The sequence below is a fragment of the Bombina bombina genome, chromosome 8 (assembly GCF_027579735.1).
Source record: "Bombina bombina isolate aBomBom1 chromosome 8, aBomBom1.pri, whole genome shotgun sequence".
Taxonomy (NCBI): Eukaryota; Metazoa; Chordata; class Amphibia; order Anura; family Bombinatoridae; genus Bombina; species Bombina bombina.
In genome coordinates this window covers 202,617,155-202,630,556 of record NC_069506.1, presented here as the reverse complement: position 1 = coordinate 202,630,556, position 13,402 = coordinate 202,617,155, and the positions used below count along the sequence as shown (strand labels likewise).

General features: G+C 40.5%; 1 protein-coding gene across 2 annotated transcripts in view; it reads left to right on the top strand.

Annotated features, from left to right (window-relative positions):
* PRR12 (proline rich 12) overlaps positions 1 to 13,402 on the top strand; it is a 192,688-nt gene that overhangs the window by 132,347 nt on the left and 46,939 nt on the right. For both annotated transcript variants that reach the window (XM_053690851.1, XM_053690850.1), the window contains 2 exons: positions 7 to 140; positions 4,990 to 6,950. In XM_053690851.1, coding sequence (XP_053546826.1) covers positions 7 to 140; positions 4,990 to 6,950 — 2,095 coding nt within the window. The remainder of the gene's footprint in view (positions 1 to 6; positions 141 to 4,989; positions 6,951 to 13,402) is intronic.

Here is a 13,402-nt window from a genome sequence, read left to right as displayed (position 1 = left end):
GTTTAGTATTTGGGCTATTTTGGGGATGCCAAGAACAGGTACCAGCGACTGTATGTGAAGTTCCTTGAGAATATCAACAAAAAGGACTATGTGAGGGTGTGTTCTAGGAAACCGTGGCATCGCCCCCTTCAAACCATGAGGTAATCTGGTGCTTTTTCTCTTCTGTGTGTTTTTTTCTACCCTGTAATACTTTCACAAATAAAAAACAAAAAAAAACACACAGCTTTTGATAGGACCATCATTCGTTACCTAGTGACATGTGCCAGATATGAAATTTACTGCTTAGGGTTAATTTTTCATAGTTAAAGTCATAATGGGGTTTTACAACATCTAATTAAAGGGACATGAAAGCCAAAATATTTATTTTGTAGTTAAAGGGATAATAAACCCAATTTTTTTTCTTTCATGATTCAGATAGAGCATGCAATTTTAAGCAACTTTCTAATTTACTCCTATTATTAATTTTTCTTCATTCTCTTGCTATTTTTATTTGAACAAGCAAGAATGTAAGCTTAAGAGCCGGCCCATTTTTATTTAAGCACCTAGATAGCTCTTGTTGATTGGTTACTAAATGTAGCAAACCAATCAGCAAGCTCTACCAAGGTACTGAACTAAAAATGGGCTGGCTCTTAACCTTCCATTCATGCTTTTTCAAATAGAGATAGCAAGAGAACGAAGAAAAATAGATAATAGGAATAAATTAGAAAGTTGCTTAAAATTGCATGCTCTATCTGAAAAATTAAAGAATACAATTGGGTTTTGCATCCCTTTAATTTATTTGTGTTATTAAATTTCGTCATTCTTGTGGTATTCTTTGTTGAAATGATAGGTAGCTTGCTGATGTCTAGAGCACTACATGGCTGTTGCAAATGTTTAAAATTCTTGCAAAACTGCTGTAATATAGCACCGCAGACACGTACACAGTTCTCAGATTACTTTCTTGATTTTCAATAAAGGTTACAGAGAGAACAAAAAAAACAATAATAGAAGTAAATAGGTAAGTTGTTTAAAACACGCGCTTTATCTGATTCCTGAAAGAAAAATGTTGGGTTTTATGTCCCTTTAATACAGAGTTCACTGGAAAATGTGCTGCTTAGAGGGACATAAAACCTAAAATGTTACTTTCATGATTCAGATAGAACATACAATTTTAAACAACTTTAAAATTTACTTCTATTATCAATTTTTCTTCATTTTCTTGTTATCCTTTGTTGAATAGAAGGGATTTAAACTTAGGAGTGTGCTCATGTCTGCAGCCCTATATGGCAGCAGTTTTACAACAATGTTCTACATTAGATGGCAGCACTATTTCCTGTCATGTGCATGCTACCTACTTAGGTCTCTCTTCAACAAAGAATAACATGAGAACAAAGCCCATTTGCTAATAGAAGTACATTGGAATCATGACAGAAATATTTTGGTCTTCTGGACCCTTTGTTTTGAAAAGGAGATTTAGTCACAGAAGGACATAACTAGCTATAGTATAGACTGTATACCGTATTCACAGCAAGGACAGTAAACGCTAACCGTAATAAAACGAGAAGTATTACACGTGGCTTATACACTACTTGTATTGGTCATATTGTATATGCAGTGTTGGAATAAAATATTGCTAGTATTGTATATGTAATACTGGAATAATTATTATGTAAAATAGATACAGCCAACTAGAGCAATGCTCTTAGGTTTAAAGGGACATAAACCCCCCATTTTTATTTCACGTTTCATATAGTTTGTGCAGATTTGAACAACTTTCCAATTTACTTCTATTGTCAAATTTGCTTAATTCTCATGGTATCCTTTGCTGAAGGAGCGACAATGCACTACTGGGAGCTAGCTGAACACATTGGGTAAACCAGTGATGAGGCATATATGTGTAGCCACTAGTCGGCAGCTAGCTCACAGTAGTGCACTGCTGTTCCTGTAACTACCTAGGCATGCTTTTCAACAAAAGATGCTAAGAGAACATAGACAATTCAATAATAGAAGTACATTGGAAAGTTGTTTAGAATTGCATTCTCTATCTGAATTGAGAAAGAAACATTTTGGGTTTTAGGTCTATTTAAGAAGCTGATATTCCTGTATCTTAAAGGGACAGTAAACACCTTGTAATTACAAGACCTTTCTGTTGTGTTACAATAGAAAAACATATCATTTAACGTTTTTTAAGCAAATTAACATCCTTTTTACTGCAGTTAATTATCAATAGCCAAACTCTACCCAAATTTTGCCTTATTTGGAGAAGCCAATCTGGGCTTTATAGTCCTCTGACAACAAAGCTAGCCCCACTATAATGTTAGTACAGAGTGCATTGTTTTGCAGTTGCTATCAGTTAAAGCCAATTAGGGACAGATATGTAGAAGAGCTAGCCTTGAGAAGTCAGCAGGGTGCAGTTTAAGTTCTGGGAATTAGAAATGGCTCAGTTTTCAGAGCCAAATTACATGAAAATAGGGCAAAATATATAATGAAACTATACAGCAAAGTTGTTTCATTGTGTATATCTAAAAAATGTATATAAAAATATCAAGGTGTTTACTGTCACTTTTAAGTATGCATCCTCTGGTTTTCATATGGACTGGAAATGGCAGGCACAATGTCATTGTACGCTTTTGCATGCAAGTCAGCTGAAAATCCAGAGCATCCATACTTACTGATATAGAGGGGAATGGGCCCTTCTGGTTCTTAAGAGCATAACTCTGTGTCTTATCTTTGTCCTTTTTACAGAAAAACTATATAGATTTTATCCAGAATCATATATACAAGAAAAGCAAAGTAAGTGTAGCACAGTATACTGCTTGCTTTTATGGGTTACTCTAATTTGACAATCGAGTCCTAGCAAATAAACAATAAACAAACTACAGGGAACATTCTTAAAGGGACAGTCAACACTGAAATTGTTATTGTTTTTTTAAAGATAGACAACACCTTTTACTACCCATTCTCCATCTTTGCACAACAAACATTGTTATTTTAATAACTCCTCAAAACTACCAATTTCTGCCTGTTTCTAAGGCACTACAGACAGACTCTTATCACATGCATTATTTGCTTTTCACAACAAGACACTGCTAATCTGTGTGGGCCATATAGATAGCATTGTGCTCTCTCCTGTGGAGTAATGCATTTGCTAAAATGCAAGTCAATAGTAGTATATTAAATAATAGATAATAAATAGTCATATGAAAAGGGGCTATCAGAAGAGACTTAGATACAAGGTAATCACAGATGTTGGTTATGCAAAACTGGGGAATTGGGTACTAAAGGGATTATCTATCTTTTTAAACAATAAACTTTTTGGAGTTGATTGTCCCTGTGACGATTAAGCCTTTTCCACTCAACCGTCACAAATGGGGAGGATGTGGGCATGAAGGGGTTAATAACACTAAGCCTCTGGTTTCCTAAAACCTTTAACTTTACAAAGGACCTTAAAGGGACGCAAATTAACCCCCAAATCCTGCTCACACCACCCCAGCTTAACAAATCACTGCTACCACCAAGAACTTTGAATAATGGGGTGTCCTAGAAACCCACTAACTCGCACAAATTAACAAATGGGTAACGTGCCTTTTAACCTTCTCTTCAGAGAGTGAATTCAGATATTAGAGCCCAAAGACAGAATTAGATTTTCTAGGTGTTTAATAACAAAAATACCAATACAGGTTACAGTGCCAAATTATAAAAACATTCAAAATAACATATATGCAAAGTTACAATGATTTAAAATAAAATTGGACATACAAAAAATAAACAATATCTAAGCTTGTTACCAAGTTTCTTTAGATATGTGGAGAACCTCCTTCCATTATGTTACTGCTGCTTGTCCTAGGCAAGTTCTGACTAAAGTCTCTGATACATTTAGTTAAAATTCAGCTTTTTCTTTGTCTTGTCAAGGCCCCTGCCCTTGTTATAATTTACAATCATCCAACCATACATAGCCAGCCTTAACTCACAGTATCAGGAAGTTTATCCACCAAAACCTGGACATACACAGATCTTACACAAAGAACATTTCAGATTAACCTGGCAATGCTAAGACCAAAATACCGGCTCTACTGGGTAGCTACTCCAGGTATTGTCTACTTACTGCACATGAGCGTATCATGACAGTCCCTTTAAAGAAAACAGAGATCATTTAATTGCCCTTGTAGTACAAAAATAATAGCTCTTAATAAAGCAATTTATTCGTGTGACTGGTGTCCCTCAATGTTTATTTAAAATAAAATATTATTAATATTATAATTAAAAGTATTATTAATATTATTATTCATTATAATAAAGTCCACTGGTTATGTTGGCAGTTGTGCATCAAGGAGTATGGCTATTCAATTGATTTAATAACTTAATTGTATCTCTAAAAACATTTTTAGTCAAAATAAAATTCTCCAGCTATATAACTTTTTACTTTTTTTTTTTTTTATGAATATTAAATCATATACAAGGGGGGGAAAAAGTAGATTGAAAATCTAGGGACCCCCTTTTTTGTTTTGTTATTTGCAGCTGTAAAGATTTTTCTACTATGTGTTTAATATTGGATTTATTACTCTTAATCAGTCAAGACCTTTTGAGAATTCAAACCCCTTTTTGAATGAGTGATGGGTTACACAAAGCTTTCTTGTTTAATATCTGTATAAACTAAATACATGCAGTATCATAGAGTGTACGTGTTCTAGAAATGTTATTTCACTTATTATGAGACTTTTGCTATGATAAAAAGCCTTTATATATGTAGCATGAGCTTTGGTGAATTAACTTTGAAGGTGACAGCATACACATTAGCCTTGTTTGTTTTTTTTAATCAATGAGAACAACTGGCAAATAATTCTGAATGGATTGACTGTTTGAAATCTCGTTAAATACTGTGGTTTGGTGACTTTTAAAATACAATTTTTCCTAGACTTTTTATATACGTTTTAGGTTTGTAACTCAATTTCTTTTTTTATTACTATTTAACAACATCTGGTTTAAGCAGAATATTTATTTCTCATATAGGAGGCAAAGTCAGACAAAACCCCCTGGAGGTAAAAGTCCTGTGGCAGTAGCAAAGCCAGAAAAAAATGAGAAGCTGGAACGTTCTTTGAAGCTGGAGACGTTGGGTAGATCTGAGAAAACCGAACAAGTAGAGAAAATGGAAAAGGCCGACAGAATGGAGAGGCAGGACAAGACAGAGGCATCAGAGACTATTGAGAAAGCCGAGTTTAATCAGAAAATAGAGAACAGAATTGCAGAGAAGTCTGAAGAGGAGCATGAACAACAAGGACAAGTATCTAATCCAGTAAAGGATGAGTCTGCCCTACTAGAAACCGAAAAGACAGAGACGGTTAAAACAACTGAAAAAACAGAGATACCTGTAAAGCTTGAAAAGAATGAGAATTTGCAGGTAAACGAGAAGGAAGAACAAACTGGGAAGACCGAAACTACTCAGCCAGTGAAAAAAGAAAAGATAGTGCATCCAGCAAAGCCAGAAAAAACGGAGCCACTCGTAAAAACTGATAATGTAGAGCCGACTATAAATCCTGAAAAGGTTGAGACAGTTGCCAAGTCAGAGAAGTCTGAACCTGTAAAAAAGTCAGAGAAGAGTGAGACTTTTGTAAAATCAGAGAAGAAGGCTTCAGTTGGAAGGCAAGAGAAGTCTGAACCAAACGTAAGGCAAGAGAAGCTCGAGGTAATGGGCAAGGTAGAAAAGACTGACTGCGTAGGAAAGTCTCTTCCAGTAGAAAATCAAGAGAAAGATGAGACAAGAGAGTCAGCAGAGAAGATTGAGCCAGTTTTAAAGACTGAAAAACACCGGAAACGAGTACAAGTCGAATCAGCTAGAAAATCAGAATCAGCTAGAAAATCAGAATCAGCTAGAAAATCAGAATCAGCTAGAAAATCAGAATCAACTAGAAAATCAGAATCAACTAGAAAATCAGAAAAGCCCGAACCAACAGAGAAACCAGCTGGGACTGAGCTGGTAAAGAGGCCTGAAAAGGAGGAGCTTAAAGATATGGGAGCAAGGACAGATAAGACAGAGAAAAGAATGAGAACAGATAAGGCAGAGGTGGGCATAAAAGCAGACCAGGCAGAGGTGGGCATAAAAGCAGACCAGGCAGAGGTGGGCGTAAAAGCAGACCAGGCAGAGGTGGGCGTAAAAGCAGACCAGGCAGAGGTGGGCGTAAAAGCAGACCAGGCAGAGGTGGGCGAAAAAGCAGACCAGGCAGAGGTGGGCGTAAAAGCAGACCAGGCAGAGGTGGGCGTAAAAGCAGACCAGGCAGAGGTGGGCGTAAAAGCAGACCAGGCAGAGGTGGGCGTAAAAGCAGACCAGGCAGAGGTGGGCGTAAAAGCAGACCAGGCAGAGGTGGGCGTAAAAGCAGACCAGGCAGAGGTGGGCGTAAAAGCAGACAAGGCAGAGGTGGGCGTAAAAGCAGACAAGGCAGAGAAATCTGAAAAAACTACCAAGATGGATCGGTTAGATAAAGCCGCAAAGGTGGACTGCATGGACAAAGGAGGAAAGCTTGTGGAATGTCCAGAAAGACCCAAGTCAGAAAGAACAGAAAAAAACAACAAGGTGGACAAATCAGAAAAAACAAGCAGGGCAGAGAGAGCAGAAAAATCTACCAGGGCAGAGCGGTCATCTAAAAAAGACAGAGCAGACAGGCCATCAAGAATGGAGAAACCTGAAAGGCCTGAAAAAATGCCTAAGTTAGAAAAGGTGGAAAAGTCACCAAAACTTGAAAAGGTATCAAAGAATGATAAAATTGAAAAACCTGAGAAGATAACAAGGGCAGAGAGAACAGAAAGGAATGTTAAAGTAGAAAAGGTAGAGCTGTCACCAAAAGTTGCACTGAAACCCAAACAAAAACAGTCAAAAGTGAAAGCGGAACCACCACCCAAGAAGAGAAAAAAATGGCTGAAGGAAGTGCCATCCTCTTCTGATTCTGACTCTTCTCCTGACCAGCAGAGTGAGGAAGGTATGGTGAAGATAATGTCATAACATCTTGAAATGTAGTCTTCTAAATTAAAGTAACGTAAATCATGTTATAATGCTTTTAGAAAAAGGGTTTGCTTTTTGGTTGGTTTGTATCTTTTTAATGGTGGAAAAATTGGAATGTGAAATTTTTAAAATTAAAGAAAAATGAAATGCAACATTTTTTTCTTTCAGTATTCAGATAAACAATACCATTTTCAACAACTTTCCAATTCTATTGTCTAATTTGCTTAATACTCTTGTTATCCTTTGTTGAAGAAACATTAAAGAACTACTAGGAGCTAACTGAAAGCATTGGGTAAGCCAAAAAAGCGAAGTATATATGTACAGCCACCAATCAACAGCTCCTGAGCCTACCTAGGTATCATTTTCAACAAAGGATACCAAGAAAACAATGCAAATTAAATAATAGAAATAAATTGGAAAGCTGTTTAAAATCACATGCTTTTTTTCTGAATCATGAAAGAAAATACATTTGTTTTATGTTACTTTAAGTCATCCATTAACATAATATAAAATGATACAAGTGGAAGAAAGCTCTGTTAATTCAGTTCTTTGTTGTTTGTTCATCCTTTAAGCACTCATCCATTAACAGTTGATTCCATTTAGAAAAGCACATCAAACACCTTGTAATTAAAACATTTTTTCTGCAGTCTTCCAATAGATTTACACATCAGCAGGGTCTGAGCTTTATTGGAACATAACTGTTGTAATTGTTATAAAATGGTCAAACTCCAAGGACCACTTTCACTATCTGGAGGAGCCAATCTGGATTTAAAGGGATATGAAACCCCAAAAATGTATTTTGTGATAATGAAAGTATATTGCAAATTAGTTTTACTATGCTTAATTAAACATTTTATATTACAATCTCAAAGTATTTACAGAAACCCCTAGCCTAAATACCTCTTTAGTGGGGCACCTCTTTAGGTGGGTGTAGTATCCCTCCTCTTGCAGGTTCGGCTGTGGAACCTGGTTTTCTCTTCCTAATGTGTGTTGTCTGTTAGCCATTTATATTTTTCTCTCCTGGGGCAACATGTTTGTTTACTCATTGATCAAGCTGCACATTAAAGCTATATCTACAGGCATACCTCATTTTTTTGTGTGTGTTTAATCTATTGGCATTTCTCTAACATATATACACATATAAACACATAAATATGCATGTATACACATAAATACATATATATATACACTGTACATACACACCACCAGCAAAACGATTACAGCTTGTATAAGGCTCAGATGATGGTTAGCATTTTTTTAGCAATACAGTATTTTTCTCCATAAATTGAAAGAGTCCACAGCTGTTTTAAAACTTTTGGGAATTCAGAACTTGGCCACCAAGGGGAGGCAAAGACACCCCAACCAAAGGCTTAAATACCCCTCCCACTTCCCTCATCCCCCAGTCATTCTTTGCCTTTCTTCCCAGGAGGTTGGCAGATAAGTGTCAGAAGTTTAGTCTCTTATAGAGGGTGGTACTCTTCGGCATGGGACTGGAGTTTAATATAATCCTGTCAGCCTTTTAGTGAAAGCATGGATGAAAGTTAGAGTCCGGAGATGCAGGAAGAGTCTTTCTGCGAAACCATCCCGACTCATTTTAGCAGCTCCACAAACAATCAGCGTTGACGATTTTCGCTGCCTGCTTCTCCTAAGTCCATGGCAGAGGCGATGCTACTATCTATCACACTTGAAGGGCCGTGTTCCTGTTCCACGGCGTAGATTCCGGTAAGATCGTTTCATTTTAATTTCATTATGATTGTATTGTATTACAAATGTTTTCCTGAGAGGCTACCACCTTGCGGGACTAACTATAAATCAGGGTCTCAGTGAGGCTCCTTTTGGTATCTTGGAATCAAGGGTTAATATCTCCTGAGGGGGGTTATTGAACAAGGGGGGTTTTTAATCATGTTTATGTGATTCGACCGGCTTATGCTTAGTGTTACTTAGGCTCATGGCTTGTGGAACATAACAGCCTTTGGAAGTAACGCGGCCTTTACGGTCGAGCGTGCTTTTTCTGGACTGTACGGTCCACCTTGTGACCAGGCGTGGTCACGTTTTTGACTCTCCATTTCCGTGTCGCGACCGAGAAATTCTGATCTGCTGGTGTCGGGCTCTTAAGAGGTGGTGAGTGCCCCAGCCATTGTGGGTGTCGGGTGCCATTTAAGTTTTTGGTCCAATTTTTGTATCAGTATCCTAGCTATGGAGGAGTCTGATAGTGTGGAGACGGACATCTCTTTTTCAGTTTCAACTCCTTGCGCAGAATGCGTATTGCTCCAGATGATACTAGCCTATCAGTTATATCCTGAATGCCGTATTAGAGTGCTCAATTCCTCGGGATCAGGGAATCAAGGGCCCACTGAGCAATCTGCCTCTGGGGGACCCTGTCCTCCAAGTGGCGCGTTCCCTACGCATGCAGGTAACCCAGACTTTGCTTTTCCTTCTCAGGAAGGTAGCTTCTTCCCGCCAGGGGTTTCGGCACAATTTCGTATGTCCATAATTTTGGCACTAGCGTGTATGCAACTTCCAGAAGTTGCTTTTAGATACTGTTCGTGTTCCGTTATCCAGGGCTCTTCAGGCATGAGGTGGCCTGTTCAGCTCTCTGGGGGAACAACTGTCCCTGAGGCTTCAGGGGGTCAACCTTCAGGGCCGGAGTCATCTTTCGCTACGGAGGGGGTATGCTGTGCTTTTCAGTATAGACTGACACACCTTTGTGTTCTTTTGAGGCACGCTTTGGCCTAGTGGGAAGATTTCTCAGTCTGCTACTTCGAATAGCTTGCAGAATTAGACATAAGGGGATGAAGTAATCTTCTCATAGTCTTGTTATTGAGTACTCCTTCCAGTTTGAGCTTGGTAGAACAGAATCCCTGTGGGGCCGTTCCTGCGGGTGCGTCTGTTCTTCTTAGGCGAAAAACCTGCAGGTTGCCCTATCTTTTATTTGGATTTTGGATTTAAAGCTCATGTAGGTTTTAGATTTACTTAGGGAAGTTTGCCTGGAATCGATACTCAAGATTGTTTGTTCACACTGTTACTTCTAAGGAAGTTTGTTATGGACGTGTTTAGTCCTGTGTATGCCTGCTGTTTCTCCCTCCCTAGGGGGGATTCTGTACGGCTTTGACAGTGATGGCCCTTGGTTCAGGCTGGTCCTGATTGGGTTCAGATCCGTCTGTCTCTAGTCCTAATCAGACACGTGGTGCCGCACATTTTTGTATTATGCTTGTTTTCTTTACATCTTTCAGCTAAGCATTTGAGTGGACCTGAGGGTCCGTGAGGCATGGGGGATTGGTTCAGTCCTCAATTGGCCTCTCAAGCTGGTCGACTGGGACTCAGTGGAGTTATGCTGCGACTCTCTCATTGATTCTGGCTTTATGTTGGGATGTGGAGTGTTTCCTTCCCCCCCGTGGGTTGGAGGTCGGGAGGATTTAGGACCTCCTGCCGCCGGTACTGGCGGGCTTGCCTTCTGCGGCTCTTGGAATTGTTCTTTTTAGATTTCTTCCTTTTTGAGGTTCTCTTCTTTGGATGAGACTTTGGGACTTTGTCCGTTGCTCCTTAGCGTTGTTGACCGCCTTTTGTGAGGGCCTTTTGGATTTTTCCTACTTCAGGGATTTAGTCATTCCCTATCAGGGACGATAGGCCGTGTGTCTCCTTCTCCAAGCTTCGCTTAGGGGGTTTCTACCGGGGTTTAGGATGCTCTGCATTCTTTTTCCTTTGATACAGTCCTCTGGTACTCCTGAGGAGATTAGGGACACTAGCCTTTGTTTTATTCACTCTTCTGGTGACTTGTACTGTTTTCTTGGGGTGTTGTTTTAATGTCTTTTTGGACTCTAGGCACTTAGTGCGACTCTGTCGTACTTTAGCTCCTTTTGGAATGTTGGACTCCTGCAAGGGTTTTTCTCTTCCTTTTGGGTTGGGATTTCCGCGTTCCGGGTTAGTTTGGTTAGGTTCACTTTGATGTTCCCCTGAATGATCTGGGGCTCAGGCCTATGGTTTTGTTGTGGATCTTCTGGATGTCTGGAAGACTTACGTTCCTGTGGCTGATTCGGTGTGATCCAGTTTTTCGGTTCAGACAGTGAGCTGTTAGCATCTTGGCCAGGATTGCTGTACCTTTTGACTGAGGTATGCTCCCCTTTTTGGGGAGTTCCTCGGTGTTCATCTAGGACGTCTAGATGATTTTCATTTAAATTTGTTTCCTCAGCCTATGGCTTCATGTCTTATGAGCTTGTGCACTATTCCTTTCCGTACTCTCCCCTTCAGGGGGGTAGTTTCTCCTCCTTATATTGTCCTGTCGGTGTACAGGTTGTTGGAACAAGTGTTTTTTATCCTCTAGAGGAGAGTTATCCGCTCTCTGGGGTTCAGTTTCATCTGGGGAGATGATGTCTCCATGTTGAGACTGTCATGGAGTGTCGTGCTGGGTCTCCTGAGGGCTCTCTTGCATTTTCTCCGATCCTCTCCTATGGGGTACTCTTTGGAGGTCCTATTGTTAGAACTCTTGGGTTGACACCCGAGCTCCGTTGGGGTGGCGCAGTCCATCCTTTTCCATCCTCTTCTGGGGACTGGAGTTTTTTTTTTTTTCTGTTCCCCTGTTATTCAGACCTGACAGCCAGCTGTAGTGCCCTGTGGGCTACTTTGCTGCCTAGCAGGCGGAAGGTTTGCGGTTGGAAACCAGTTGCAGCCGTTTGCACCTTGTCTGTGTGTTGGCAGACGTTTGCCAAGACTCTCTTGTTCGCCTTTGGGTCTTTGTGGTACAGTGAGCCTTTTTTAGGTTTGTGTACTTTCTCCATGTTAAAGATATGTGAGTAGGACTGTGCTGGGTCCACTGCTTAGTGGATGTTTTGCAGTCTGTCGGTTACCGTTTGTGACCTATCTTCTGCTGCTCTTACTTGCCTGCAAGTATTTTAATTCAAAGTCACCCTGGTATGACTGTAGCGTGTGGTGTTGACCCAAGGGTTTGCCTTTTTGGGTTTACTGCACATATACCGATTTCTGAAGACTCAATATGTTGAGTTTCCTTGCGTCTTGAGGACTCTGTCTTCAGTTTTCTTTTAGGGTGCGTTTGCACTATCTTTAGAAAAAGTTCTCTGTGTCGGATACCCGGTTCTAACCTCAGGGTTTCTGTACATTCTGGGGTCTCGGTGTTGCCTCCCCTTGTTTCTCACAACTGATTTCGGTCTCGTTGAGCTTGGCTTGGTTCTTATTGTTTCCTTTTCTTGGAAACTGTTAAACCCTTTTTAGGGTCTTCCGGGAATTCTTGCTTGTTCCTCCATATCCTTCCCTTTTGGGAGTTTGTTAGTTGATCCCCTTCTATGGTTCGAGGGGGGGTGGTTGAGGACTGCTTACTGGGCGACGGTGTCTCCTGGAGGCGTGCTGGCTCAGTTGTGTTTCTCTGCGGTCTCTAGCAAGGCTGGTGGACTATCTGCTGGTCAGTGTCCTTAGGGCTTTTTCTTTTTTAAATTTTCTCGGCTTTGGATGAAAGGGTTTTTTTTTGTTGGGTAGGGGTTTTCAGGTCTGGTGCCCTCAGATTGGGCCGCCTTTTGTACCCGACTCATATTAACAGCTCCTTAAGCAATCGGCGTTGTCTAACTTCGCTTCGCTGCCTGCTTTCTTCTCTCGAGTTCATGGCCTGTCATCCGCCTCTGCGGGTCCTGTCCTGCGAGTTCCCTACCCAATCATACTTCTACACATGCAGGTAACCCAGCTTATGGTTCCCCCATGCGGGGTGGTGTGTTTCCCCAGGAGGTTGCGGCACGTTTTCGCTTCCTCATAATGTTGGCGATTACCAGATAAAATGAATTTCAGTCTGATAATTCGAATGGTGCACCTCATTAGACATGTGGGGATGAAGTAATCTCCCGATTGTCATTTGTTGAGATCTTTCCCAGTTTTGTGAGATAGGGGTCCGTTTGGCTGGTCCTGCGGGTAGGCCTGTGTCTTTTGGGTGTTAACCTCCGGGTTGCCTTTTATATTTTATTTATATCCGATGGGATGTCTTTTTGTTTTTGTTTCCTGCGGGAACCTTCTGGGATTGATACTCTTTATTACTTCTTCGGAAGTTGTTGGATGTGTTAGTCCTTTGTTAAAAATGTCTGTTTTCTGTTTTCTCCCCTACGAGGGAGTATTTACGCAGCTTGCTGTTTGGGACCCTAGGTACAGGCTGGTCCTGTCGGGTTCGTTCGGTTTTGCGGCTGTTCATACACGTGGCGCTGTTCTGGTCTGCTGGTTCGGTAGAAGTGCTGAGTGCTCAGGTTATCATTGTTTTTCATGTTCAACTAAGCATTCGAGAGGACCTGTGGGTCCGTGAAGTGAGAAGGATTGTTTTAGTCCTTATAGCCTTCAGTCATAGATGACCGGGCAGGGGAGTTTTTGCGCTGCATCACTCTATCTATCTATCTGACATCTGATTTCATCAGAACTTAGAGTTTCCTCCCCCATGTGGGG